Source organism: Apiospora hydei (genome assembly GCF_038363865.1).
Source record: "Apiospora hydei strain CBS 114990 chromosome Unknown utg000008l_segment0_segment0, whole genome shotgun sequence".
NCBI lineage: Eukaryota > Fungi > Ascomycota > Sordariomycetes > Amphisphaeriales > Apiosporaceae > Apiospora > Apiospora hydei.
Window position 1 is genome coordinate 149,885 of NW_027117367.1, and position 27,880 is coordinate 177,764.

Consider the following 27,880-nt stretch of genomic DNA (forward strand, 5'->3'; position numbering starts at 1 on the left):
TGCCTTGGTCATTACAGTGAGTTGCTGATTGCAAGATCCATGGAGTCCGTTGCTGGAGTGTTTTCAATATGGGTTTCCCGTCTAGAGATTTGGCTTTCTGATGGCGATCTTTTGAACCACCACGCTGCATGCTGATACGCCACTGATGGCAGCGAATCCCAGCGTTTCCGCCTGCCGGCGACCGTTTCCTTACTTCAAAGTTGCGATTGGTCCTGACGAACAACAGCCCGAGCATCCCTAACGGACCAGCCGCTGTCGAAGCAGCGGGTGCAAGATAGCATCTAGATGAGACAGGATCTCTTGCCGCAAGGAAATGGCGACAACGGGCGGCTGCAGTCGTACTTGTCACACGTCCACGACGGCGAGGGTCTTGCAGGAGATGTACGGCCGGTCGTAGACAAGATAGGCAATGAATTGGTCACTTGGCTCCATGTCCCATACAGGATTGCAGCTACATGTCACGACGGGCTACGAAGTATTGAATAGACTCATTGGTGGATTTTCCATCGATGTCCTCAATTGATCTTCTGTCTGTTTCCCAAGCAAGTGCCATTGCCTCTTTCCATGCTGCCTCTTTCACTTCTTGCTTCTTTTCATGTTGTCTCCTTCCATGTAGGGGTTTGAAGACTTGGCAGCCTTCTTCATCCAACTTCCAAGTTCTGGATATCTCCATCTCGTTTGAAGTTACCGCGTCGTGTCTCAATCTAGTAGAAGTAGGTTAGCAAGCAAGTAAAACATTCGGACGAAAGGTTCGACTCACGACGTCCAAGAACAGCCTCGCGGCACTACCGCGCAACATGTCCCATTGCCCGATCATGAATCGCGACCAGGAACGAAGAACTCGGCCACCATTGAAGCATCCTTGGAAGGGAAGCCAAGAACGAGAGGCTTGGTATTGTTCAAGGGTTGGATCTTGCAGAGGCTGTACTGTCGTTTGCTAGCCAGTGTCTTGATGCCAATGGGCATCGTGGCAGGATCCATAGGGCTTTGGTACGTGATGTTGTACTGCCGAGCTTGGAAAATCAATTCGACCTCTAGGTTGGTCTCACTTTTGCTGCTGGATCCTCGTGGACCAGTGGCATCCTTTGGGGAACAAGAATCGCAGTCCAAGATAGTTGGTGCTGTTGGGATCTGTAGGTAGCGATACCTGTGTTGAAGTGCAGTGGTTAGCACCTTGTGGACAGCCAAAAGAAAGAAAAAAAGCAGTCAGGTAAACTTACATTGAACCGGATGCTGCACGCGGTTGCCATTGAATTTTCCGGCAGAGGACAAGGAACGCCCAACAGCCGCTCGCCACTCACGTAAACAAGCACGTGTGGGAATATGTTGGTTCGATCTCGACGGCGCTTCGGACGAAACGCGACACGCCTTGCATCATGCGCTGCTTGCTTTCTATCCCAGCCAAAAACGAAGCTGTATCCGACAGGGCGTGTGAAGGGAGGATCCACTCCCTGAGAAGGTTGAGTTGTGGCAGGCAATACCATGCCGCCTTGCTATACTTCGGGCATCTTATTGCAGACTGCAAATGTCAATATATGTAGGTCAATCCAACCGTAGGTACTCAAGATGTGACTTGGGTACTCGTAAAGGCAGTCTAGCAGGGGATACACTGCATGTAGGCTGGCTTACCTGGTGCTATCACAATGAAAAATTCAAGTGACGAAGACCTCTGCCAAATGCCCACGGCAGATGGGCTGCGGTGCCCAAAGAAAATGAATATGCGAAGACCGGAGGTCTCGCGAAAAGAACCCAGGCGAACGGGATGCCTATGTCATGGCAAATGGCAGTGGCGCTGCAATAAAGAAAAGAATTTTTTTTGGCAACACGACGTGTTGCCGAAAGGCAACTTGAAAATGGTGATGAAGATGGGAAGAAAAGATTCCTCCCCGGTAGGAGAAACAGGAAAAGAGATGTAGGTTTGGAAAAAGGCCTGGCTGATTTGATGCCAGGTTGGTGGGCCCTTAATCCAGAACGAGAATCACTCTACGTGCATTTTCGTCTGTTCACCTGGCAGTCACCTATTGTTTACAATGGAAAAGATTTAATACCTGATTAGCTAGGAAGGAGCTAAGCAGTGAGGGAAACTTGGGTAAAATTGTAAAGCTCAATAGGTATACAGGAAGGCACGCTCTGCACCGATTCTTCACCTTGAGGGTCTACGGTGCTTGGTACTTGTCCATGCACTGGTAGAAATGTTGCCCGGGTCCCTGATACAAGGTCTGGTCTCTGCTCATATGCCCCCATTTATACAGGTAGGGCACCAAGAGCAGTCCATGGATGTTTGCCAGCGATTATCCGCGATATGGCCGTGAGTCACGATCCCTAGAAGGCTGTCTGGCTCCTCCCCCAAACCAGCAATACCACAATTGTTAGGCAACGGCACAAAAAGGCAGTGAGCCACTTGGTATTCAGGGTCATAAATTCCTGGGTGAAAGCAATCAAGTAGGTAGCTACACAATGCCCTTGTATGTGTTGATTCGTAGGTACACGCAGCCTTCCTGGGAAGATTCCAATGATGAAACCTACCTGATGAAGCCTGACAAGTCTGATGGATTCGTGAAGATCATCAATCCTCTCATTCTACTCTAGTACCCAAGATAGCGAATCACCCCGCCGCAATCATCCCGCTGAAATATCTACTACCCATTGTCATTCTGCCTTTCACCGGATAACGACCCCGAAGACCCCCCTCCCCCCCCCCTCCGCGCCATCCTCCACATTCAAATGCGCATATTCCTCCACCAGGTTCCCCAGTATATGATGATCCAGATCCTCCTTCTTCTTCACCACGCTCACGGGCCAGTGACTCCGCACCGTCTGCACCATCCCTGCCTTCCGCTCCTCCTCGCCCTCGTCGAAATGCAACGACGTCTTCAGCAGCGCCGCCTCCTGCAGCCGCATGCGGCCCCGGACCACCCTGAACAATGCCTCGGCCAGGTAGTGGTTCGAGCGCTGGCTGTGGAGGCCCTTGGCGATGAGAATCAAGGTGGACCGCAGGACCTCGAGCCGCGCCGGAGAGAGCTTCTGGGCTTTGTTGTTGATGTCGTCGATGCAGTGGAAGCCGGCGTCCACCAGCGGGATCACGATGAATAGGTCCATCGACTCGAACCCGTGTCGGAGGTAGTACAGCCGGATCAGCGTCTGCATGTAGCGGCTGGCCTCGGCGACGATGGCCTGTGGCGTGGGGTTTTGGGTCGTCTTCACCTCGAGCAGGGGCTCATAGATGGATAGGATTAGGTTATGGTAGTACATGCTGTTGTTCCATTGTCAGCTTCCACTTCTCTTCTTCATGCATTGGCATCTTTAGCAGAGCGCTTACTGAAGCTGCAAATGTGCCGGCAGGACGATGGTTTCGGGCAGAAGTGGCCTCGATAAGCCGTGGTACCACTCGAGCAGGCGTGCTCTCAGCTTGTTGGCTTCGTCGAGGCTGACACTCCCTCCCGAGCCCGTCGAGTAGGCGGCGTGGCAAAACTCGTTCATGATGAGCCGGAAGTCGCATTTCGCCTTGAAGCCGTAGCCAAAGTAGGCCGGGGAAAGCACCTGGCTCGCAGGATACTTCAGCCAGATCTCCCCATACCACTGTGCGTCTTTCAACGGGTCGGGTAGTGGATCGTGGGGTGGCTGTTTGAGTAGTGGGGGATGGCATGAAAGAGAAGCCCACGAGTCTGGATGATGGATGATGTAAGTATAAGCAGTAGGCCAAACTCTGGAGTCAATGACAGTACTCACGCTTCCCAGCTGTACAGCGCCCACGAGGTGTATATCCTACCGTTCCGTATCCTCTCGCTCGGGGCGGTGATCGGGCCGTCGTAGAAACCAAGTTTATGGGCCAGGTCGATGGCGTGGATCCGATATGCCTGCCCGATCTCGTCGAGCCCGCAGAGGTTGTGGAAGACGTTGAAGAACATGCCGGCCTGGATGGTGGTCAGGCGCGGCTTGGCCGCCTCGAGCTCCCAGAGCCGCTTGGCCTCGGCCAGGAAGCGGTAAACCAGAGTGTGGGGGTTCCAGTACTCGGCACGATTGGAGAACCGAGGATAGCAGACCTAAAAGTCTGATCAGAACTGACTGTACCAATGCGGATGCATTCCACTTTGGTGATACCTACGCAAGCATAAGCGAGGACGATGTTGACCAGAAGCGACGAGCAAAAGTCATGTCGCTTCGCCACCATGTCCTCGAGAAAGTAGTCCTTCTGGCAGGCCGATGTGAATTGGTATTCGCACCGGAACCAGACGGCGAGAATATCTCTCATGAGGACATCGTCGTCGCAGACGGCGGTCCAGAGAGACGGCCTCGCATCGGAAAGCCGAGGGTCGACCATGTGCGCCGCGTGGAATGGCTTCAAGTAGAGGCTCTGGGGTTCGGCTGCTGCGGTTCCCGGCTTGTGCGGGTTGCCTCCATGATCAGATGTTGCGGCAACATGGTGGGGCAGTGTAGACGAGGCGCTGTTATCGTGATACAAGGAGGCCGCCTTGTAGAGGGTGGAGTTCAGGTACGGGTTGTCCACGATAAACTCGGCCGGCATCTCGGACCGGTAGGGAACTCGTAGCGAAAGCGGGTCTCGGGGGCGACGGCCAGCTGGAGCAGGAGGTCGCCGGCCTTGACCTGGTTGACGATGGTGGAGACGTTGGTGCCGGAGCGCAGCCTCGCCAAGACATCGTGGGCCTCCTGGTCGGGCAGGTTCTTCAGCAGCTGGAGGATCTCCTCGTTCGCGTTGCCTCGATCCCGGAGGTCGTCGTTGGTCTGCTTGAGGGTCTCCGGGGTGACAATCTCCCGGTAGCGGCAGTGGATGCTCCGCTTGAGACAGCGACCGCAGACGGGTCTTTCGCCGGAGCACTAGTGGCGGGGGCCGCTGTAGGTTAGTATGTGACGGATGGAATAAAGCCAGCCTGGCGTGTGTACCCAAGGGAGGCTGCACGTGATGCGGAAGAAGAGCGGCTTGCACTTGCAAGTAAGCATGAGACAATTGAACGGTGGTCTTACCCGGCACTTGTGCCTGCGACACTCCTCGCAGGCGGCCACGACATTGGGCGCCCTGGCTTTCGGGGGAGGCTGCTGGGGCGGGGGCGAGGGCGGACGTTTGCTCAGGACAGGAGCAGGCAGGATGCGGCGCATGTGCCGAGGGTGACCGTCGGGCTGATTCTTGGCCATGGGGACAAGACAAGACAAGAGTTAAGTTTTAGCTTTGTTGGCCTGGTTTCGCACTGTTAGCACAGAGAGACCCCGAGGCCGCTAGACCCGGTTGCCAATGTCAAAATCATATAGATACACCGACGGACCATCGGCTGGGGGGTTTTGTTGTTGTTGTTACTTAACGTAGAGCTCAAGCCCAGATGGGAGGAGCTTCAAATTGGACGCCAGGGAGGGCAATGAGCCGATTCGTCCAACAGGGGGTTGTGGGCCAATCAGAGGGCCCGGAATCATCGGAACCATCCGCCCTGGGTTTTTGGGGGTCCCTGGCGGATGTACTGCTCAGGTCCAGGTGGTAACGTAACCACACCACTTGGCGTGGACTACAAAAACAAACCGGTAGGTTGCAAGCATTTCTAGCAAACTTTACTTTGTTCGTTGATCACGCATCTGCCCGTACTACTTTGGCTTTTCATGCTAATGCACGTCGTGCGATCTGAATTGACTTTTGATCCTGCTGACACGACGGGATGACGAGACCAGACGCGATGGGATAGGATGGGATGGGACGAAAACGAGACGAAAAGAGACGACCGGTCACCTCACTAGCACCAAAGAGGAATGGACACCTGCCAATGGCGGACCCCTATTGACCAGCCCCGATGCTGGGGAACCTGGTCGGTTGCACAACCACATCATTTCCACATCATCCACGTACAAAGCACCGCCATGAAGCTCTCCGACCAGGTCGTTCTAGTTACGGGTTCATCCAGGGGCCTTGGTGCAGCCATCGCTCGTGCCTTTGCCGCGGAAGGGGCCCGGGTAGCCATAAACTACAGGCAGAACCGCGAGCTGGCGGAAGCTCTTGCCGCTGATATCAAGCCCAATGGGATCGCGCTCCAGGCCGACGTCACTGACCCGGCCCAGGTGGAAGCCATGTTCAAGAAAGCCGAGGAGCACTTCGGCCAGCCCGTGCACACCGTGGTGAACAACGCCCTCCCCTTCTTCGAGTTCAACGGCGACGCGCGCCCCCAGCTCGGCAACATGACCTGGTCCGCCTTCGACCAGCAGCTGCAAGGCATCATGCGCGGCGCCCTCAACACGACCCAGGCCGCGCTCCCCGGCTTCTCCCGGCTACCTGACGGTTCTGGCGGGGAGGGCGCATCATCAACATCGGCTCCAACCTCGTCGCGAACCCCGTGGTGCCCTACCAGGACTACACGGCCGCGAAAGGCGCGCTCCTGGCCTTCACCCGCACCTGCGCCGCCGAGCTGGGCCCGCGCGGGGTCACCTGCAACATGGTCAGCGGCGGCCTGCTGCGCACGACGGACGCGAGCCGGGCCACGCCCGACGCCGTGTTCGCGCAGGTCGCGGCGGCGGCGCCGCTAAGGAGCGTGGCAACGCCGGAGCAGGTCGCGGGCGCGGTGCTGTTCTTTGCGAGTCCGTGGGCTTCCGCCGCGACGGGGCAGAATCTCAATGTGGACTGTGGGCTTGTCATGACCTGATTGATGATGGGTTAGTGGTCCTACTGACGTACCCGACTGCGCCTTTCATTGTGTTGTCGGTGCTTGTTGGGGATGGTTCCTTGTTGCCCGGGTAGATGGTCCGAACCGTGACTTGAAACAAAGCACCCCTTTATCACCAACTCCCCTGCTATTCACTCCCACAACAATGAAGCCGTTGGCACCATTTACCTCGCAGCTCCAGGGGACCCTCGGCCTGCCCCCTCCCTCCCCTGGTTCCCCATCCGATTGTAAGCAGTACCATACAGTCGATTGTTCTATCAATATCAATCTCAGCAGCAGTCTAGCGAGCCAAGATCAGCATAGCTAGCATCCCATCAATAGTACTTAGCATCATGGCCCGCCCCTGTAGTTGCGAATGCACTAAGCACGGCCGCCTCCGTAGCTGCCTCAACGGCTTCGTCGGCCAGCAGGACCCCAAGAGGGCGCTCTGCGACGTCTGCTACTTTGAAGTCACCACGGTGAGCCACATCCGCCGGCAGCCGGTCTGCCAGTACCCGGCCAAGCTTCCCAGCACGCTGGATCGGATCATCGGCCGATAGACAGACATATGGGTACGGGAGGGAGAACATGGGAGACAGTTCAGGAATATCCCCTGGAGGAAATGATGAAACCATGTCACACATGCTGGCAAGGAGGAGAGGGGGCCCTGGGAATGAAAGCTGCGGAGGGAAGTTTGTATCGAGAATCAGACTAGTTCGAACGTGGGCAATACCATAGCCCAGGTCAGGACAGTCAGTATTGCTGGAAATGCAATGAACTCATTCAGGTTCTGCTGTTACATAAGACCTTCAGCTTCTGTTGGGTAGTGACATGGCCGCCGAAACAGGTTTTCAAGTAGCATGATGATAGGTCTAGTGCCGTCCGCCCCCTGTCCGGAAGTACGACCGAAGCCCCGGGTTAGCCCCATCCATCTGTAGGTCGCCCCGTCGCCAAGTTATCTCGGTGCCTAGGGCTGATAGCGGGGCGCATGTCAGCTTCGATGCTTCGAAGCATCTAGTTAGTCCCCTTGCTCATGAACGAATTGCCCAAGTTCAGTGCTCTTTCAAACTTCACGTTTCTTCTCAACACCACACCGCACGTCAAAATGTCAGACACACATCCACCACCAAGACCTCAGAAGAGCAAGAGCCGTAAGCCAACTATGTCGCACCGAACCCGCCTCTCCCTCCCCATCTACCTTGCCGGCCTCTTCTCCTTCGCCGCGACGTTCCTCTGGCTCCCCCACACCACCAACCCCCTCCACCGCGGCGTCGGCGGCCCCTTCCAGTTCCTGACCGTCATCGCCCTGAGCCTGTCTACCGTCGTCTTTACGTTGGGCCTCGCCGCCGACATCAACCGCACATGGAGTACGACCCTGTCTTCCCTCAAGGCGAAGCTGTCGGCGCTCTGCGCGACGCCGTTGGCGCTCCTCGTCGGGGGTGCTGTACTGGAGCAATCGCGCGGCCGCCGCGGGGCTGTTGATACCGCGCGGGCACGAGGTGCCGTTCGTGCCGGACTTGGGGCTCCATGTGGTGCCGGTCGTGGCGTTGACTTTGGACTTGATGCTTCTGAGCCCTCCCCGGTGGACCACGAACGTCAAGGTGTGCGATGCCTTGGCAGTTGGGGCGGGCATGATGCTCACCTACTGGGGATGGTTAGAGTACTGCTTCTCCTACAATGGATGGTGAGTCACGTCTCTCATCCAGATCTACTGCGATGAGGATCTGATGGATTGACTTCGATACTTGTTTGTAACCTCAGGTACCCTTACCCAGGACTGGAGAAGATGTCCAGGTCGGATATGCTCATCACCTGCTTCGCTTCGGCATGCTTAATGGCGGGCAACACAGCGATGCTAAAGTATCTGTACAGGCATGTCAACAAGTAGGTAATCCAGGAGTCACTGCGGGAAGACACCATGAAGAGCTCGTCATGAATGGTCAAATTGAAGGAAACGGCTCGAAAGTGACGCCAATATTCAATCCCTTGTGGTTGGTCACGGTCGCAGCCACAAACAACACACCTCTCTAGCTAAATACCAAAGGGTAAAACCCGCTCAGGAAGAACAATGTGACTCCAAAGACCCTTTGCACATATGATCATCATCTCGCCTCATCAACGATCTTCAAATTCCCCACCTGGAACACCTGCCCCGTCCGATCCGCATAATCCCCATGACTATGGTAATCCTTGACCCGTGCCCTCACATACCTACTCCCCGTGACCTTTTCCCTCTTCGCCTCTCCATCCTTCCCCTCCTCCTGACTCTCCTGTCCCTTCTCTTCCTCGCTGCTGTCGCTCTTCACCAACCCCAACCGCCTCAGCAAAGGCGACGCCGCCGCCGGCTCAATCACTGCCTCATCTCCGGGCCTCACGAAGTAGAAAAGCCCCAACCGATTCGCGCCCAACTGGTCCGGCGGCGGCCTTACGACGCGGTGCGTCGTCGACTTGAGGTAGGACGCGGACCAGAAGTCGAGGGCGTCGCCCACGTTACAAATCACCCCCGTCCCCTGCCCTTCCCCGGCCTTGTCCGTATCAACGGGCGGGACGTACCTCCACTCGCCCCCATGATCGCGATCAGAGCCAGTGTCAGAAGAGGAGGAGGAGGATTTGGTCTTGATCTGCAGCCCCGCGACGTTCTGGCTCCAGAGCAGCGTCAGCGTGCCGAAGTCGGTGTGCGCGCGGGTCCAGGTGTTGTCGACCGCGGCGTCGTCGGCCGCGGACCGGGGGCGATAGCTCATGTAGCGCAGGTGGTCGTCGCTGGGGCTGTCGTAGCGGTGCTGGGCCGCGAAGAAGGACGGGGGCAGTTCGAGGATGAGGGCGCAGAGCTCGAGGAGCTTGAGGGCTACGTCGAGGGCTTTCTGTTCGTTTATCGAGTCAGTCTTTCGTATCCCGAAATGACGTCCTCAAGAGGGAAAGGAAGTCAGGGAGTCCTTACCCGGGAGAACTCCTCAATCTCCCCCTTAAAATCCTCGAAACACGGATGCCGCGCCTCCCCCGCGTACCGCTCCGTGAACTTGGCGTGGTTCCACAGCTCGACGTTGTTGCGGACCGCGGTGCCGCGGACGGTGGCCTCGTAGATCTCGCGGTAGCCGAAGTAGTTGCCCTGCGCAAAGTCGCACTTGTACTCGGGCTTGGCCTTCTCGGCGTGTGGCAGCGCGAAGAAGGCCTGCGCGATATCGTACTGGCGCTGCACTTCGCGGCTGGAGATGCCGGTGCCGACGACGCTGAAGAAGCCGGTGTGGTGGATCTTCGATTATGGGTTAGTTGCAAGGGACGAGGGATGGGAACTTTGAACAACAATGGGACGTACCGCATCACGCAGCTCTGCAGCAAGTTTCTCCTTTCCGCTAGGTTCGTCAAAGGTGGAAAGGTCAATGATTTGGATGTCGGCCCAAGGAAGGTCATGCTTCGTCTTCTCGGGCCGCTGCCATTTTGGCAGCTCCGGCTTGAGGGGGCTTTCGGTCTCGGCGACGTCTTGGGGCGGCATTGTAAGAAGGGTTGAGAGTTGTGTGCTTGCGATTGATTATCGACAAAGTATCGAGTGAAGTGAAATCTCAAACGCGGGGGTATCTTCTTCGCTATACATACAACAGAGCTACCTCGAACTGACGTCGTCGCCGAGTTGGAGATGTTGGAGGAGTAAACCGTTTTGGGGTCTCCCAGCCAATGATCTGCCCCTCTCCGCATCACGCAATCCCGACGATGTATTGGCATTCGACCCGATAGTTCGACAGTCTGTACCGACACCAAAAACATCGGCAAGACTCCGACCTCCATAATGGCCTGATACAGTAACTGCCAATTCGTATACACCAATCCTGAGGGCCACCTCCAAATAGCAGCCCTTGGGCCGCCGAAACAAACTCCAAACTCCTAGCCCAGCCCATCATTACCCATAACAATTCGAAAATGCTCAGGACTCGAGTTCCAGCATCTGCCGCAGTCCCGCCTCGGCGGCCCTGAACCAGCGACCCCTCTCCTCCAGGTCGTCCTCGACTCCACCAACCGCACCATCCTTCCGCCGCTTCGCCTCCCTCGCTGCGGCCGTACTGTTTGTGCGCTTCGTCTCCAGCGGTTGGAGTTCCGTCTGTAGCCGCTCGAGTTCCTTCTTCTTCCGCGGCACCTGGTTCTGCAACTGCTCGAGCTGGCGATCCAGCTCGTCGCGGCGCCGTTTCCGTTCCTCGACCAGCTCCAGCGTTTTTTGTAGGGGGCAGGTTCATGTCCGGGTTCTCGTGAAGCCGCTCGGCGTGGTTTTCCCTCAGCTCCTGGACCGTCTCCTCCAGCCCCGCGATCTTGGCGGGCAGCTCTTCCAGCTTCGCCGTATCGAGCTGCACGGCCTCGTAGCGAGCCGCGAGCTCGCGCCCCTTGCGCTCGAGCTCCTCGACCATGCTGGCGACCTCGGTCTTGAGGGCCTTGAGGTCGGCCTTGGCGGCGCCGTTCTGCAGCTCGAGGTCGAGGTTCTCCTGGGGGCTCACGATGAGGGGCGGGTCGCCGACGATGGCGCGGATGAACTTTTCTTTCGTGACCTGCTCGACATAGCTGAACCGCAACTTGGCGAAGAGCTCGCGGTAGTGTGTCAGGTCGGCCTCGAGCGAGGCCGGGGTGGGGGCGTCGAGCGAGGCGTTGGAAACGTCGGAGGTGCGCTGCTGCTGCTGTTGCTGTTGCTGCTGGGCGGCGGAGATGTCGGTCGAGATGGGTTCGGAGAGGCGGATGATGCTGAGTTCGTGTTTGGCGTTGAGCTGCTTGATGGCTTCCAGGACCTCGGCGGGGGATTGAGGCGCGGGCGCCTTGGGCGACTTGGGCGTTTTTGATCTGGCCATGACGGGCGGTTCAAACGAAGGATTGCGCACTTGTTTTGCTGTTGGTGTTGGTGTATCGTACAGCAATGTTTTGTGACAAAGTCGGGGCGGGTATTATTGATTTGCGATTTGTTTTCATTTAGCTCGATCTGGCCTAGGCTGGGTGTTGCCAGTTGAACGTTCCAATGCTGTAGGTGGGGGTCCCCTGTAAGACCCCTCCTCGCAGGGCCTGATTTGCTGCAAGTACCGCTGGAAGTACTGAACCCAGCACCGCCAAACTCAATGCCCAGGCTGAGTGGGCCAGGTCGCTCTCCACTTACGTCAAAGGCCCATCAATCAAGGGCAGAATGGGAGAGACAGAGAGGAAAAGGATCCGGATCAATCTGATCAGTCAATTCAGACTCCTCTTTGACCATGACCGTGGTCTGACTGGACTTGTCGTCAAGCAATCAGATACCCATCTCCGAAACCAAAAGTGTCAGTCTTTGATGGGAATCATGTGAGGGTTTCGTGTTTTCTCCTTCTTTTACCTTTCCGCTTTTTGGTCCCTGCCTATTTCTCCGGCGTCTTTGGTCGGTTGGTCCAGTCGATCGGATTCTTTTAACTGAAATCCCCGTTACCGTTACCGGGCAAAGATTACGATTTCCAACCTGCTTCCTGCCAACCACCTTCCCAACCAAATCATGCCGCCCAAACATGAGCTCCTCACCGACGACTATGTCGCCGAGGTCCTCGCCAAGGAAGCTGCCGATTGCTCACTGAAGTATTCCGCCATGGGTCTTGAGGCATTCAACCAGCCGTCCAAGTACGTATTGCAGCACCAATCCTGTGCCTACCCACCATGTTTGCTAACCACGACACTTTACAGGCGTCCAGCGCACCAGCCCAAGCCCAACACCCGCTTCCTCAACTCCATCATCCGCGACACGACCAATCACAACCGCGCCCTGCTCGCCAAGGAGTCCGCCGACTCAGCCCAGCGACTCCGCAGTCTCGACCGCTCGAAAGAGAACGAGCGCCAGTCCGAGCAAGACCGACACCGCAGGCAGCGGCCTGACCCGAAAGATACGAGGAAGCGCATGCTCGGCGATATCGCTGCCATCATCGGTGATTCGTCTAAGAAGCGCAGGGTCGATGACGGCACCGACCGCTCTGCCGCTAGGGCACAATCTTCGAGGGACACCGCTTCGGATGCGCCAAAGACCGAGTTGAGGATAAAAGGCAGAAGTACCAGGAGAGACGAGGATTCGCTGGAGTCTCGGTCCGGCAGCAACAGAAACGCTAGGAAAGAGCTGTTCGCCGACCCTGACGCAAGGGATCCCGCCTCATCATCGACATCCAGTCGCAGGGACTCCACCAGGGAGCTCTTTGCCGACCACGACGAGAGGCATGGCCTGACACGCCCACGCAGGCGTAGGTCACATTCACGGGATCGCCGCGACCGTGAAGACAAGCCCAGCAGCTCTTCCAGCCGGCATCGTCACCACTCCACACGAGACCGAGATAACATTGGCGAGTCCTCGACGTCCAGCAGTAGATACCGCGAACGCCGCGGCTCCCATAGCAAGGGCGTCTCGCCACCGCACTCGCACTCACGCCGACCTCGCTCTCCCATCGCTACCAAGGACGATGAATCGGACTCGGATCCATTGGAGGACATGATCGGCCCGGCACCCGCTACCCAGCAACAACCCGTTCGCAAGCGCGGCCGCGGCGCCGTCGCGGGTACGTCCGGCATCGACCGCCGCTTCGCTTCCGACTACGACCCCAAGGTAGACGTCGCCCTCGACGCCGACGCCGAAGACGACGATTGGGGAACTTCCTTGGAGGCGCTTAGGGATCGCCAACGATGGAAGCAGCAGGGAGGCGATCGACTCCGCGCCGCCGGCTTCAGTGAAGAACAGGTGAAGAAATGGGAGCGCGGCGGCCAGGATGGATGGGGCAACCGGGAGGAGGACGTACGCTGGGTCAAGCACTCAGAAGAGCGGGAATGGGACCGTGGCAAGTCGGCCACTCTCTTGGGGGACGGGACTCTGGATTAGGGACCAAAGCTCCCTACTCAGACCCCTTACTGGATCCGGCGTCATCAACTTGATTCTCGGGTCCAGTCCGTGAAGAAGAAGCTGGGTCAAATACCGCCGCCGGCTAACAACAACATACCGGCAGAATGGGACCTTATTCGAGGTCCGGATGATTAGAGCATTGCATAGGAAGATGGAGTTTGGGAAATGATTTTACAGTTGGACTTCCGCCTTTGGGCCCGAGTCAGAGGAAAAGATAGGCTTCTTTTCAAGAGGATAGGATTGCATGAGAAGAGCGTTGCCATTACCAACATACATCCACACGTCTAGATAGATTTGCAGGTTACTTTCCTCAACGAAACGAAACGGCACATGATACCCAACACCCTCTTGTATTTCAGCATGTTCTTGACTAGCTAATGTGGTTTATAAGCTAATTACTTTCGTGAAGCATTTGAGACCCCCTGGATACACATCCAATGATGAACGTAGTGTTTGTTGATATCTACATAGCTACCCCTGACTGTCAAGTGGATGTGTCTCTCCCTTTCGCCTCGGCTCGGACAAGCCCATCTGGTCTCTACCCCTGACTGCGATATGGAACTTCGCTGTGTCTGTGCTGCTTAATCAATTAAGGCCCATCATAATGATGGTGTAGAGGAAAACGTCGGCTTCGCAGTGAGGAGCGACGTTGAGGGATTGAAAGACCATATGATCTGCCAGCGGGATTACCACCACCTCCGTCGTTGGCTGCAGACGGTTGCGGCTTCGGAAACGGTGAGTACGAGACCGAGTTCTGCGAGTTCTGCGGATGAGATGGGTCTGGACCAGGGACAAGGACAAGGGCAGGGGCAGGAATAGCTGGAGCAGGACCCGGCTGGAACACTGGGACAGCGCCTGGATCGGATGGTGGTGGTATCCCTTCTTGTGCTTGCGCCGACGGTGGCGCTCGCATCGATCCCGATGATGGTGAGCTTGGGCTTGTTGCTCTTGGCGTTGGTGAAGTCGGTGATGTTGCTGCCAGCGACGAGGATGGACTCGCTCCTGATGGCGGGTTCGACCGGTTGACGGGCATCTGCGGCGGCGGGTCCGGCGCCTCGAGCTGCTGCTCCTGCTGTCGGTGCTTCTCTTCGCGTCGCTTGCGGCGACGTTTCTCGTCCAGCTGGGTTTGCATCGCCGTCAGGCCTTGGAACAGTAAAGCTTGCCTTCGGTAATGTTGGGATTGGGTGGTATTTTCCATGTTAGCCATGGAGTCTAATTTCACATGCTAGTACACGATATTTTGTTGTTATCACTAGTTTCTACCTTGAAGTTCTTTTTATTCATATTTGCTGCCTGGAAAGATGGTTGGAACAGCGCAACGTTGGGAGTATTTATACAGCAGAAAGAGCCCCAATACCCCTGAGCAATAAAAAATCAGCTGCCTGGCTTGGTTCATTGATGGGTTTGATTTAGTAGCAATGATAGATCAACAAGTTCAAGATTCATGGAAGGATTAAGAAGAGGATAGTAGGCGAGATCATGAGTATTTCGATAAATGCTCTACCATGTTATTCCCCTTGTGGCCCAGGTAAGGGGGTCTGGCAATACAGTCGCAGTCATCACTCAAAAACATGGTCGAAATATTTCATTTCCGAGACAGGTTTCCGTACAGTTTCCGAGATAATACATCGTTTTACTCATTTCTACGTATGTACCTTCGCTACTACGATTCACTGGCACTTACTACGACTTACCTCTCTTCCTTAGTACTTGTACTTACCCGCCGCCCATGTGCACTTAACAGCACCGCCTACCCGAATCCTCCCCTCCTTCCCGCTCTTGGCCGCGGCGATGACGCGGACCTCGTCGTTCTTCCCGTGCGCGTCGATGCTCTGGCAGTACACCCTCCTGCTGCTGTACACGGACATGCCGTGCGTCCAGCGCGAGCCGCACTTCTCGTGGCAGACGGGATACTTGTACCACTTCACGGCGCCGCCGCGGAGGATCACTTCCATCCGCTGCGCGAGCCGCTTCTGCACGTCGAGGTGGCCCCGGATCGCGTCCTCGTCGTCCTGGCCCGCGGCCATCGGGTCCGCCGACGTCGCCGCCGACGACTTGTTGGCCGCCTTCTGGGAGTAGGGCTCCGGCGCCAGGATGTGGGCCTCGAGCTGCAGCAGCCCCGCGGTGCGGGCGTTGCCGAGCACGCGCTCGAGCTTGTCCAGCTCCGTATCGAGGGAGGCGCCGTCGGCCGCGTTCATCAGGAAACGGTCGAAGCGCGGCGGGGGGTCGCGGGGAAGGTTTTGGGCGCCGGTTTCGGGGTCAGGTAGTAGCCCATGACCAGGACGGCGAAGCCGGTGGTGACGCTGAGGGCGCAGAGCGTGGGGTCGTCCTCCGTGGCCCCTTTGACTTCGCCGGCCTTGACCAGGATTTGGCCGAGGGTCAGGTCGTTGTGGGTGGTCTGGGAAGCCATTTTGATCTAGTTAAGAGAGAGTTGAGACTTGTTGAGATAGGGTATTTCTTTGGTTTGCGTTCGTGGTTGTCCAGATGGAGCGATGCCAGAAGATAGGAACATTTTGATATCCTCGGTTCGCCATCGCGCATTTATATCATCATCCGCAGGATGAACATGACTGTTGTGTGTGGTCCAACAAAGAGACTGATTACTGCCACTGAGTAAGTGTCAGTCTGCGACAATGGCATTGTTACTCGCCTTGAATACATAACAGTCCCCTAGGGCCTCCAAGAGTCAACCATGGCTTTGTGGGAAACAGCCGTGTAGTTGGACAATGGTCACTGAAGCGAACCGCAACCACCAGGCGCCAACGATGGCAATCGCGCTTCATCAACGAAACAGTTGCTGAAGCTACGGTTGGTGAAATGGTCAATCCATCGGAGCTTCCGTTTTGGCTCTACGCAAGTCGGTTGCAGTATCTAGACGAGCTTCCTGGAGGTTTCCAGTCTCGGGCTTCTCATGTCACTATGCCATTGCCAAACGGAACTGGCACATGCCGAGCCCGGGGTCGGCACTCGGGACCCCACATGAAATCGAAATTCCGTATCAGATATTGGTCTCGACATGAAATTGGAACTTTTCGTACATGGCAGGATGCGCGCCGTTGAAGCCGCCTGCACGGCAGCAGCGTGCTTGGTGTTGGGACGTTGGCAAGGTCCAGCGAGCATTCTGCAGCCCCCTGCCACTGGGCTGCAGCTAGTTTTAGGGGCTGGAGCTGAGCAACGGAGGCCCCCCCTCTCGCGTTCGCAACTGGTTACTATTGGCCGCTCTATTTCCCCGACGACAACATTGGAATCATCATCAAGATTGAGACAGATCATTTCTGGTCTGTCACATACCGTTCCTTTCAATCACATTGGAGTCAAGAAGCAGCATGAGTTTCTTCATGCTCGGTGTCTTTCAACCATTTAGCCACTGTCGGTTGTGGCCAAAGAAATCCCAAGTTGCGGCAAAGCCACCAGCCATTGAAGAGAGACGCCGCAGCCCGCCCTGGCTGTGCCGCATCCTTCGAGGGTACTTTTCGAAGATTGCTTACTGCTGTGCCTCTTGAGAATCATCTCAAAATATCCACCTGCACCAATCCTGTTAATCCTTTTCTAGTATATCTCGTATATACACGGAGCTAGTTTCATTGAGGCCTGCGAGTCGTTTATCCCCAGCCCGTCGTTAACATGGAATGACACGTCATTGGCGTTGGCTGTGCTGAACCGGCCAAAACAGCGGTACGATACCGAACGCGACCATCAAGTATGGGTTGCTGCTGTATGCTGCAGACCAGTTCGCCTATTTCCTAGATAAAAAGCAAGTGTTCTTGGCAGCCGGAATGCTGCAAGTTCTCAAACTGCCACTGCAGGCTGAAAACGCGTGGATGAAGTTTGCATTCGTTCACCTCATATCCAACGATGCATCTCTACGCCCACCTCAGTGCTACACTATTGCTCAGTCTGAGCACAGCAATCAGCGCCTCAGAATGCGCACCAAAAGCTCGTCTACAGAACGGGACCGTCGTAGGCGGTCCATGTAAAGGCGTCAATGTCAGCTCCTTCTTGTCAATACCCTACGCAAAAGCACCAATCGGTGACCTACGCTTCGCGCCGCCGCAGCCGTACGACAAGCCCTTCGGCATCCTCAATGGCACCGCGCCGGCGCCAGCTTGCATCCAGTTCGACGAGACCTTCGGCGAAAAGGGCCTCAATCAGAGGACTGTCTGTTCGTCAATGTCTGGGCCCCGGCTTCCGCCACCCCCGAATCCAAGCTCCCCGTCAAGGTCTGGCTCTACGGCGGCAGCAACATGGCCGGCGGCATCTCGAATCCGACCTACGACGGGTGCCATGCCGCCGTGGACTCGATCATAGTCTCGGTCAATTACCGCGTCGGGCCTCTGGGGTTCTTGGCACTTAAGGGATTGGGGTTGAGTGGCAACTTTGGGTCTATGGACCAAATGCTGGCCTTGCGATGGGTGCAAAACAACATCCCCGCATTTGGCGGCGACCCGGCCAAGGTCCTGCTGTTCGGCCAGTCCGCAGGAGCCATGGATACTTACACGCTGGCATCGCGCGAAGAAGCGCCGCAAGTCATGCGCGCCGCCGCCATGCAATCCGGCGGCGGCCGCGACCTCCCCACGATCGATCAAGTCCAGAAATGGCAGACCCGGTTTGCCGAAGGCCTGAACTGCAGCACCACCGACCTACCCTGTTTCCGCGCCGCTTCAACGTCGGCGCTCCAGGCGGCCGTGGCCGGCATGCCCAAGGACCCCGTCATCAACTCCTACACGCCCCTCGTCTACGACGGCGCCCGCGCCCGCTGGGGCCCCATCGTCGACGGCAAGTTCCTCCGGCACTCGCCGCTCGCAACGGGTTCTCAAGTCCCCGCCATCTTCGGGTCGACCGCGAACGACTCCTCGCTCTTCGTGATCCCGGCGTTCGGCCGCGAGGCTTTAACGCTGAATCAGACCGTCTACGACGCGTTCCTCGTATCCAACTTCGGGCCCCTGGCCTCGCGCGTCAACGAGACCTTCTCGGTCGCCGAAAGGTTCGGCGGGAAAGTCTACGCGGCCATGGAGGCCGTCATCACGGACACGTCGTACAAGTGCTGGGCGTACCAAGGCGCGCGCAGGGCGGCGGCGCGGGGAGTACCGGCCTACGCGTACGTTTTTGGTCATGTGCCTAGCTGCGCGTGGTACGCGCTCATCCCGCAAGACGCCATCGCGTACCTGGGCGCGACGCACACGGCCGAGATCCCCTTCGTCTTCAACGCGACGAGCAATCTGCCGGCGCCCGGCGGCAACTGCACGCTGAGGCCGGCCGAGATGGAGTTGGCGCGCGGCATGAGCCGGGCGTGGACGAACATGGCTGAGAGCGGCGAGCCGGGCGGCGCGGGGGTTTGGCCGGCTTTCGACGATGAGGCGTGGATGGGGGGTCAATATTGGGGAGAGGATGGAGGTCGGCAGATTGGATTACAGCAGTTGCGCGTTCTGGGCCGAGATTGACGCGGAGCTGCAGAAAATTGCATACAGCCCATCTTAGCTTGTTGGCTCAATGGGGGATTGGGGGAAAAGGCATGGGCGATTGGGAACGAGAGACCCTACGCTGAATTGAGATTGTGATAGCAAGTACCTTTGGACCTGATGAAGATTATCTGATGTAGATAGGTGCGCCCATGGAAGGATTGAGTACGGATTACGGAGTCTAAACTATTCCATGCTATTTCGCGCAAACCATAATGCTATTCATAACTTCTGCATGATCATGGGGCTCTGACTTCATGATACGGATATGTCCGAAGTGGTGAGTGGGTAGTGAAGATGACAGGGGCAGGTCTTACTGTGCCAGCAGTACTTAGGCACATGAAGGTATGGCGCAGACCCGTGGATAGGACCAATGAAGAGGATTGATGCTGATAGTAGACTCGTGAGACGTGAGCTGAGCTACTATTTTCGATGCTGGGCGGCGCAAGAAGAAGGTGGTAAGATATTGTATTCCCAGCGCGCTTGTTTCTGCAACAGACTCTGGGCTCAGCCCTATAAACGGAGCCAGGCAAGCAAAAGCCAGGCTAAGGCTAGGGCTGACGGGCTGAAGGGTGGACGCCTTTTAGTGCTGTGGCAGCGGTAAACTACGGGGAATCGCACGCTAACATTGCCCATTCCCTCCCCTCCACGTTTCTGTTTCTCGATCTTCAACGGAATAAGCCAATGTGATAGGAAATGATCAACGAATCGCACTCCATATCCCGACTCACCAGTCTTTGCTTCGTCACGAAATAGAGTACTCTGGCTTCATCGCGATCACTCGACGTAAATGGTGCTGCTATTCTGGGCCCAAAGTTCTCAGATTCATGGCCCCGCCTTGGACTCCAGGCTCAGCAAGGTGAAAACTCAAGCGACCGTTGGGGGGTTCCTGCAGAAAAGAAAAGAGAAAGCCTCGGGGGTGGCGTCATTGGTATTGTGGCCTGCAGCTCATACGAGGTTTCATCAAACTGTCACTCGGCCCGTCGGTCACAAGAGGTCTCCGAGATGTTTGCTTGCATATCTGCCTTGAAATCGACCCCAACACCATATACGCGGGTCCCCCATGTGGCCCAGGGAGCCCAGGGAGGGAGCAGGTCAAATCTGCATCTAGATTCATTCTACCCATCCTCCCGCCCGGTAGGAAGCGGTGGCGCGAGCGGCGCAGTGTGCCGAGCCAGAACCCCTGTCGCCATCCATGCCTGCGACAAGCAAGAAAGACCACCAATTGGGCAGATTCCCATTGCTCAATGGCATATTTCTGGTCCCAACGGCCCTTTCTCGGTGCTTCTTCAACTTCGCGATATCCGCTGCGAAATGCTGCTTTTTCGGCCGACGTATTCCGGATCCGTCAGATCCTGCAAAAGCTGACATTGATTACTTACATACTTCATACTGCTAATTCGGGGGTCCAGCTAACCCTCTTCTTATTTCAAACTCGTGCTTCCTGAGCTCGGCTACCGGATCTGGACATAACAATTGTGACTGCCTAACGAATATGCATCGTTGCGGTCACAAGCGAGAGCCGTTCGGCTCCTGATGCCCAGATGTGTATACACCGAACATGGCCTGCATCGTGAAACACATGTACGTGACACGGCGTAGGCGATGCAACACCCGCCCGCCATCACGAACCCCAAAATACTATCGCTCGTGTTACTCTTCAAAGCCCCGTTCATACCCGCAGCAGCAGCAGGAGGACCCCTCGAGCCTGCATCCTCGAGAGTAACACGCCCACACCGAAAGTGTCCAATTGATTGATTGTACGTCATCTGCCTTGTTTAGTTGAATCTTCAGCGAGTGGTTGCGTGTTGGACCGCAAATGCACCGTGATTGGGCCATTGGCGGTCAGTCAACGTGTCTCAGCCCAAGTAAAAAGCACTTGGGTAGAAACTCCGGGCTCCATGATCGCCGACATCAGCAACGTAAGCAGTAGACCACTAGAAGCAGTTTCTCACCAAAAAAGGAACCAAGAGGATAAAATAAAACGTGGCAGTAAGACTAACTAGCCCCCTTTTGTCCTACGTGAGTCAGCCTGACCCAGCCAAAAACACCCACACACGCGCGCTTCTTTTTTAAAACGGTTCGAGGCTAGACGCACTCGGCTACACAGAGCCTTTCTCGTCAAGACAAAGCCACGTGCTGACAGGGGAAATGCAGGTGAGTGAGTGGGCTGATGCTGAGAATGAGGGTACTCATTTAGGGGTCCTCTTACTGTAACAGGGCCGTATCTGCGAAGCGGATGGCCTCCACCTCCTGTAGGGCTGAGCTAGTGTTAGGAAAAGGAAGGCCGAGGCCAGGCCACCAGAACGGGCGGCCGTTGATGGCACGGCCCGCGGCTGCCTGTCTCCTTTTCTCACTCCCCATCCTGCCCAGCCATGCTCCAAATAGACAGTCGAACGGTGATGAGCCATGTTGGTGTGGACGAGAACCAAGCAACGGAGTTCCGAGTCAGCTGTTGTTGGCAAAGGGGTCGTTGGAGGGGGAAAGGAGGCCATGCCCGTGGGGGACTATAGGACTTTGATGTTGAATGACTAGTATATAGACCTGTTCGTGGGATCCTCTTCTTGCAAGCTAACATCATCATCCTCATCCTCATCACACATCATCAACTACATACAGACATATACACACTCACCTAAGCCCAACTCACTCTAAGATCTCTTCACGATCACCTATCTTTGCCACTCAGCCACTTCACTTTACGAGATCTCTCATCACCACCATCCTACATCCAACAACAATTACATGACCCCCTCCCAAAACACCACCATGAAGTTCCTCGTCCTGATGCTGAGCATGGCCGCCGCCGCCGTCCTCGCCGCGCCCACCCCGGCCGTCGCCACTGCCAACACCGAGGTCGTCAAAGTTGAGGCCGAGAAGCAGCCCAAGTTCGAGCTGCCCCGCGAAGTGCTCAAGGATGTTAAGGCTGATGGGGAGATGTCCACCGTATGTATTGCCTCCTGCCCCCTTTACCACATTTCCCGGGTGGCTTTAAAGAAACAGAGTGGCTGGCTGTAGCACGGCGACTAACACCAAGTTCGTCAGGACGGGAACTGGGGCCCCATTTAAGCGATCGATGATAGCTAACGCGTTGCTCTCTCTGTCTCGTTTAGAACAACTGGGCGCCCATCTAAACATGTATCACCAACTGGGCTGGTTTCGGAACATCACTAGAAGGGGATTTGGATCGGCGCTATGGGATTAGATTACATTGCTTTGGGCATACTGTTTTGGGGGGCTTTCTTCGTTTTATGGATATCCGGCTGTCATGCTTGGCAGTCAAGTCAGGAGTTATATTGGGAATATGGACGGTAACGTCGTTCTTTAGAGTCATACACAATATCATAATCAAGTCAGATCAATTACTACGTTCACACCCCATCGCAGAGTGTTAGGATGTGTATGCAATGCAATGAGTTCAGTGGGCATCCTTGCCAGATCTGGTGTTTCATATATTTACAAGGGAGTTTCTATTTACATGGACAAAACGGCAAACGTTGTATATCGCTAACATTACAACACTCTCCCGACCCATTACGTCGACTGCCTAGCCTTGGCTTCCAGCTCCCGAATCAACGCGCTCCGCTGCCGAATGCTCTTGCCATACCTGTAAAAAATAAACGGAATCGGCGCGAGCGCGAGCTCGACGGCCCCAATCACGATCCCCGCCGTCCGGGGCGTGAGCGCGGCGAACAGCGGCTTCCCCCGAACACGAGCGCGGCCCCCAACAGCGAACGAAACACCAAGTTGCCCGCGGACGCCGAGGTCGCGTAGATGCCGAACACGGCCGAGACGTAGCCCGTGCCGTAAATGAAGACGAGCGCGAACCCGAACCCGAAGGGGACGCCCGCGAGCACGCTCCAGTAGAACGGCACCTCGACCGGCAAGCTCGTGAGCGCGAACCAGAGCTGCCCCACCGGCGCCAGCACGGCGCCGATGCACACGACGGACACGGAGGCCTCGGGCTCGGGGCGGCCGGTGTCGGGGTTCTTGGGGTGCAGGCGCGGGTGGTTGACGAGGCGGCGCAGGAGGGGCTCGTTGGCGAGCACTAAAGCGATGCCGACGAAGATGCCGATGAAGGCGAGCCCGGACATGGCCGTCGACCAGCCGCGGAGCTGCGTGAAGACGATGGGGAAGGCGATGAAGGCGAGCTGCGCGATGGCGTAGATGACCGAAATGTACACGTTCCAGAACGCGAGGACGGGCTGCGTGAACGACAGGACAAAGGGACGCGACACGGCCGTCCGGACCCGCCGCAGAAGCGGCAGCCGGCCGTCGGCGTCGTGCTCGCTCCAGAACCGGTCGTCCTTCTCGGCGGCGCGGCGCTGCGCCGCGAGCTTGCGCAGGAGGACGGGGCGGTAGGTCTCGGGGATCGTCATGATGAAGACGGCGCCGAGGCCGCAGGTGATGAAGGAGAGCCAGCTCAGGGAGCGGAAGCCGAAGGCTTGGACGAGGAAGCCGCCCTGTTAATCACAATTCACGTTAGATATGCCTCCCGAAGGTTTGGGCTGACTGAACGCGTTCATCACTTACAACAAGGGGACCGAGCACGGGTCCATTGAGTGGGCCGAAGTTGTAGACGGAGAGGGCGAGAGGAAGATAGCCCGGCTCGATGATGTCGATAATGGAGCCCGCCACGTTGGATAACATGACGCTGCCAGCCACCGCTCTAAAAAAGCGATAGATGTCAGCAAGCATAAACGAGGGGAGCGGGGACGGGTTTACGTAAGACGAGGGGGCTTACCCAAAAAACCGCGCGAGAAGCACGGCGAGAAAGCTGTTCGCCAGCGCCGCCACCGGGATCAACGCGACAAAGGTGGACATGCCGGCAATGTACATGGGCCGCCGCCCAAACGTCTCGCTGAGCGGCGCCATGATGAGCGCCCCGAACGCCAGGCCGACGAGGTACAGCGATATCCCGAGCGAGGGCAACGACGGGTTGGCGACGTGGAGCTCCGCCGACATCTGGGGGATGCCGCTCGAGTACGCGGTCGAGTAGATGCCCGTCGACAGCGCCGTGTAGGCGAAGCCGGCCACGATGACCATCTTGTAGGCCGTGGACCAGCACTTGGGGTTGGCCGGGTCGTGGCCCGGCGCGAAGTTGACCTTGAAGCCCTGGAGGTCTTTTTTGGGGTCCGGGTTGGCCTTCTCCTCCTTTTCGTCTTCTTCGTCCTCCTCTTCGTAGAAGGCCTCGTACCTAGTGCTCCTCCTCTTGTCCTTGATCTCGCTGAGGTCGGCGAAGTTGTAATCGGGAATCTCGAACAGCCACTGCTCCGGCAGGGCCGACTGTTGGTAGAAGATCTGGTCGAGGTGCTGGGCCATCGTGTTGAAAATGGAGGTCCTCTTGTTGAGGTCCCCGAGGTTAGCTCGTCCGCCGCCATTGCCGCCGCCGCCAGGCAGACGGAACGACGACCTCCATGTCCGTTGGTTTGGTATGGACTGCCGAAACAGCCAGCTCTGGCGGAACGTGGCAGGCCTCTTCGGCCTGGGAGGCGGTAGTGCGCCCGGCGGAGCAAAATCTCTGCCCACCTCGGGTGCGAACGACACCGTTGGCGATTTGGGCATTGCCATGGCTGTGACGTGAGGAACCAGTAGCAAGAAAGGAACAATGATAATGCATCAGGGGAAAAGGGCGTGGCTTATCGTGAGGATGGTCAAGAAGCAAATGATATCAGTACGGCGAACTCAGCATGATGGTCTCCCATGATTACCAATGTTGACACGGGGGAGAGCACAAACACTCAAGCAGGTCGCGATCGCTAGACTCCGGACTCCACATGTTTCTCGTCCCGCGAGAGAGCGACAGAGCGAGCGCATGAAACATTTTGATACCGAGCGCCCTGGAACGAACAGAAACGAACAATGGACACGGCGTCTCGATATAGAATCCCAGTGCGTTTGACGACATGGCTGCTTGTCTTCAGACCAGCCTGTGTATCGAATATAGCACCCCTATGGATCCCTATGGACCAATATCGGGACGAGTTCGAGGCTCTATCAGATCCCCGAAACCGTTGTTCTGGGCCGTCACTGCCGCGGGTTCTCCGAATTTGGCAGGTATACCTTGCATTTGCCAAGGGATGGGCATGCAGGTTTCTCGGGAATCTAGATCCACATGGCGACTGACTCACGTACATACAGAGACCGAGGCACATTACTCGCAGGCAGCTTCCGCCGCGTTGTTCTGTGCCGGGATCTTGGAAGGCGAATCCATGCACGCCAAGCGATGTTGCACAGTGCCAAGGATCACGTATTGGGATGGCAGGTCGCGGGTTTCATGTGAGCATCCCTGTCTATAGCGACGCACTGTAGTGGCTGCTAAAGTTTACTCTGTGGCAGCAGTGGTATTGCATGAAAACTCTGATTCGCCCCTGTCTCTCTCCTGCTCGCTCGTCGGGACCCAACGGACTGGTTGGAAAACCAGATCGTCCAGAGACATCCCCGTCTCCATTCCCTTTCTGGTAGGCACAGGATTTCCACATAATCGATGAACATGATCGCCCTTGGCATTACTTGGCGTGAACATCCAAACATGTGCCCATCATACTTGAGCAAATATAAACAGATGCAATCGACTTTGAGCGCAACAAAAAAATATTTACTGGATAGATTTGCGGTAGATGGTTCGTGGCATTAGCGATTGCCCTTACGGGATGTAGAGAGAAACGATTTCCAGAAGACATTTCATACTGGAAGAGTCATTGTTCAGTCGTGGCATCTAGAAAATTGAAGCTTCATTGCATCGTTCTGTTCGTATCTCGTTATGTACAGTGTATCGATATTTGCAGCTATGTCCAAAAAGAAAAGAATAAACAGTTTATATACGGTGACGGTCTTGTCTGGCAAGAAAAGAAAAACAGAATCAGGAGAAATGCAATCTATGCGTCGGCGGCCATTCGCGCCCCAGTCTCATCCGCCCCGTCTCAAATTCCACAAAAGATCTATAGAAGAAGAAAAGAAGCGACATGCATATGTAGAAGAAACACCAATGTGACATGTATATGCAAGAGAAACAAAACCTCGATCACCAAGCTCACGAAGAGCCCGACTTGAAGCCAGCACCAATGGCGCCGCCGGGGTGGTTCTTGGCGAAGACGGCCGGGACCGACCGGTACATCTCGCGAGACGCGACGATGGCGAGCGCGTGCCCGACGGAGATGGCCATGGTGACGGACGTGGTGGGCGCGTTGACGCCGAACGAGGCCTTCTCGGCCTCGTAGCAGGGCGCCGGCAGCAGGACGGCGTCGGGGCGGTGGCGGATGATCTCGCAGTCGGCCGGGCGCGTCGCCGAGGTCAGGACGACGACGCGCACGGCCTGGTCGACGTGCGGCAGCAGCTGCATCAGCTCGGGCGTCTTACCCGAGTACGTGACCAAGATCATGGTGTCGTGGCGGCCGACCACGCCCAGGTCGCCGTGCAGCGCCTCGGTCGGGTGCAGGTAGACGGTCTGGATGCCCAGGCTGTTGAAGGACGCCACGAGCTTCTTGGCCACGTGGCCCGACTTGCCGACGCCGCAGAGGACGAGCTTGCCCCGCTCGCCGCCGCCGCCGCCTTGGCGGGTGATGGCCTCGATGGCCTGCGTGAAGCCCGTCTGCGCCTCGGGGTGCGCCGCGTACAGGTGGCTCAGGGCCAGGAGGGACTTGGCCTCGGTGGCCAGGACGTGGAAGGCCCCGGCCACGCGGTTCGCGGTGGCGGGCTCGGGCTCGGGCAGGGTGGTGGGTTTCATGAACGAGGCCGTGGACGAGGGAGACTTGGGAGACGAGATCCTCGAGCAGTCCGGGGAGGAGAGACGGGCGATGTCCAGGGGCTTCAGCATCGTGAACTCGGACTTGCGGTTCATGGGCGAGGAAACCATCTTGATCTTGATGTAAGGATGGAGGGGAGGCTTCGAGCTTGCCGAAGTCAAGGAGAAAGAAGTTAAGGGTGAGAAGGAGAATGAGGTACTGAATGTATGTATTGCTATTCAGATATTGAAACCGATTAAAACGACGGCTTGATATTGTAGATCAGACCGGCTGGGAAGAAGAAGAAGTGGAAGATGGAAGATTGGATGTCTTGTGTGTCTGTTCGTGACTTATCTTGGGAATGTTTCTTGTCTTATACATTCTGATCTGATGTGATTGTTCATGATCACTTACTTGCCGTCTTTCATACCATTGTAGATGCCGATATTACCGAGGCCCAGGCCGTGGGCATCTCGAACATCTACCCCTGATCAGACTCATGCGGGCCCTTCCCACTGGAACCTTTCATGGGATGACGACATACGTATGTATGTTTCACCTGTATGCTGAACGGCAGAAGAGAGGGGGGCCATTGCTCCAATGTGGTGGACAGGGTTCCTTTGGGCCAGGCTACGGGGAAGCTGTTCCCAAGGGGCAGCCAGCTATGAACCATGTCTCAATATAACAGCCAGGCCGTTTTCCTAGTATGCCGGCGATATATACGTAGGAAACTCTATCGTCACTTTCTTATCTAACTCTGGCCCCTTATCATTTCGGCCGCATTGGGTGAGTGTCGGGGAATTCCGGATTTTATTCTGTGCCCCCAACCGCCAGGGGGCCCGCCCGGGAGCCCTGTCGAGATTATGCCAAATGTTTCAACATTTCATCTGGGCCGGGGACCGGGGCCGAGGCCACCCCTGCCCGTCGTGCGGCGAGATTCTGGATCTGACCTACCAATCAATCAGAGATTCTCGGCGCGGTAATCATCCCCACTGCCTTCGCGAGATTCACAAGACAGCGGGCACAGAATGTTCCGGTCTATTGCTGCCCCCATGTCGCCTCAGGTTGCCCGTTGATGATTAACACGTGCGTCACGCACGATTTGCACCTGCATCAAGCCGTCCCCACATGGCATTGACTGTTTGTCTTGGCTCTGCGGGGTTCACGTCAGAAATGCTAAGTATAGTGCTTGTTCTC

General features: G+C 56.5%; 14 protein-coding genes across 14 annotated transcripts; 6 read left to right on the plus strand and 8 right to left on the minus strand.

Annotated features, from left to right (window-relative positions):
- Positions 1-813: 813 nt before the first annotated feature.
- On the minus strand, positions 814-1,375 carry PG997_010597 (uncharacterized protein; the record flags this gene model as incomplete). The annotated part of the gene is made up of 2 exons (XM_066814912.1): positions 814-1,147; positions 1,302-1,375. 2 exons carry the CDS (start codon positions 1,373-1,375, stop codon positions 814-816), a joined length of 408 nt encoding a protein of 135 aa, XP_066664202.1.
- Positions 1,376-2,661: 1,286 nt separating this feature from the next.
- On the minus strand, positions 2,662-5,151 carry PG997_010598 (uncharacterized protein; the record flags this gene model as incomplete). Its single annotated transcript, XM_066814913.1, has 5 exons — positions 2,662-3,253; positions 3,320-3,706; positions 3,754-4,043; positions 4,106-4,852; positions 4,984-5,151. The coding sequence occupies 5 exons, from the start codon at positions 5,149-5,151 to the stop codon at positions 2,662-2,664; spliced, it is 2,184 nt and encodes a 727-aa protein (XP_066664203.1).
- Positions 5,152-5,859: 708 nt separating this feature from the next.
- On the plus strand, positions 5,860-6,635 carry PG997_010599 (Pyridoxal 4-dehydrogenase; the record flags this gene model as incomplete). The annotated part of the gene is given in 2 exon segments (XM_066814914.1): positions 5,860-6,274; positions 6,289-6,635. 2 exon segments carry the CDS (start codon positions 5,860-5,862, stop codon positions 6,633-6,635), a joined length of 762 nt encoding a protein of 253 aa, XP_066664204.1.
- Positions 6,636-6,988: 353 nt separating this feature from the next.
- Positions 6,989-7,195, plus strand: PG997_010600 (uncharacterized protein; the record flags this gene model as incomplete). Its single annotated transcript, XM_066814915.1, has 1 exon — positions 6,989-7,195. One exon carries the CDS (start codon positions 6,989-6,991, stop codon positions 7,193-7,195), a length of 207 nt encoding a protein of 68 aa, XP_066664205.1.
- Positions 7,196-7,797: 602 nt separating this feature from the next.
- On the plus strand, positions 7,798-8,523 carry PG997_010601 (uncharacterized protein; the record flags this gene model as incomplete). The annotated part of the gene is given in 3 exon segments (XM_066814916.1): positions 7,798-8,236; positions 8,256-8,319; positions 8,397-8,523. 3 exon segments carry the CDS (start codon positions 7,798-7,800, stop codon positions 8,521-8,523), a joined length of 630 nt encoding a protein of 209 aa, XP_066664206.1.
- A 214-nt stretch (positions 8,524-8,737) lies between these two features.
- On the minus strand, positions 8,738-10,125 carry PG997_010602 (2OG-Fe(II)oxygenase superfamily protein; the record flags this gene model as incomplete). The annotated part of the gene is made up of 3 exons (XM_066814917.1): positions 8,738-9,496; positions 9,574-9,885; positions 9,949-10,125. 3 exons carry the CDS (start codon positions 10,123-10,125, stop codon positions 8,738-8,740), a joined length of 1,248 nt encoding a protein of 415 aa, XP_066664207.1.
- Positions 10,126-10,551: 426 nt separating this feature from the next.
- PG997_010603 (uncharacterized protein) lies at positions 10,552-11,458 on the minus strand (the record flags this gene model as incomplete). The annotated part of the gene is made up of 2 exons (XM_066814918.1): positions 10,552-10,827; positions 10,910-11,458. The coding sequence occupies 2 exons, from the start codon at positions 11,456-11,458 to the stop codon at positions 10,552-10,554; spliced, it is 825 nt and encodes a 274-aa protein (XP_066664208.1).
- A 662-nt stretch (positions 11,459-12,120) lies between these two features.
- On the plus strand, positions 12,121-13,479 carry PG997_010604 (uncharacterized protein; the record flags this gene model as incomplete). Its single annotated transcript, XM_066814919.1, has 2 exons — positions 12,121-12,242; positions 12,306-13,479. 2 exons carry the CDS (start codon positions 12,121-12,123, stop codon positions 13,477-13,479), a joined length of 1,296 nt encoding a protein of 431 aa, XP_066664209.1.
- A 610-nt stretch (positions 13,480-14,089) lies between these two features.
- On the minus strand, positions 14,090-14,698 carry PG997_010605 (uncharacterized protein; the record flags this gene model as incomplete). Its single annotated transcript, XM_066814920.1, has 1 exon — positions 14,090-14,698. The coding sequence occupies one exon, from the start codon at positions 14,696-14,698 to the stop codon at positions 14,090-14,092; it is 609 nt and encodes a 202-aa protein (XP_066664210.1).
- A 505-nt stretch (positions 14,699-15,203) lies between these two features.
- PG997_010606 (uncharacterized protein) lies at positions 15,204-15,698 on the minus strand (the record flags this gene model as incomplete). The annotated part of the gene is made up of 1 exon (XM_066814921.1): positions 15,204-15,698. The coding sequence occupies one exon, from the start codon at positions 15,696-15,698 to the stop codon at positions 15,204-15,206; it is 495 nt and encodes a 164-aa protein (XP_066664211.1).
- A 1,657-nt stretch (positions 15,699-17,355) lies between these two features.
- PG997_010607 (uncharacterized protein) lies at positions 17,356-18,941 on the plus strand (the record flags this gene model as incomplete). Its single annotated transcript, XM_066814922.1, has 2 exons — positions 17,356-17,658; positions 17,709-18,941. 2 exons carry the CDS (start codon positions 17,356-17,358, stop codon positions 18,939-18,941), a joined length of 1,536 nt encoding a protein of 511 aa, XP_066664212.1.
- Positions 18,942-21,728: 2,787 nt separating this feature from the next.
- PG997_010608 (uncharacterized protein) lies at positions 21,729-21,977 on the plus strand (the record flags this gene model as incomplete). Its single annotated transcript, XM_066814923.1, has 1 exon — positions 21,729-21,977. The coding sequence occupies one exon, from the start codon at positions 21,729-21,731 to the stop codon at positions 21,975-21,977; it is 249 nt and encodes an 82-aa protein (XP_066664213.1).
- Positions 21,978-22,493: 516 nt separating this feature from the next.
- Positions 22,494-24,524, minus strand: PG997_010609 (mfs multidrug transporter; the record flags this gene model as incomplete). The annotated part of the gene is given in 4 exon segments (XM_066814924.1): positions 22,494-22,658; positions 22,673-23,422; positions 23,493-23,628; positions 23,704-24,524. 4 exon segments carry the CDS (start codon positions 24,522-24,524, stop codon positions 22,494-22,496), a joined length of 1,872 nt encoding a protein of 623 aa, XP_066664214.1.
- Positions 24,525-25,992: 1,468 nt separating this feature from the next.
- Positions 25,993-26,814, minus strand: PG997_010610 (phosphosugar isomerase; the record flags this gene model as incomplete). Its single annotated transcript, XM_066814925.1, has 1 exon — positions 25,993-26,814. The coding sequence occupies one exon, from the start codon at positions 26,812-26,814 to the stop codon at positions 25,993-25,995; it is 822 nt and encodes a 273-aa protein (XP_066664215.1).
- Positions 26,815-27,880: the final 1,066 nt, after the last annotated feature.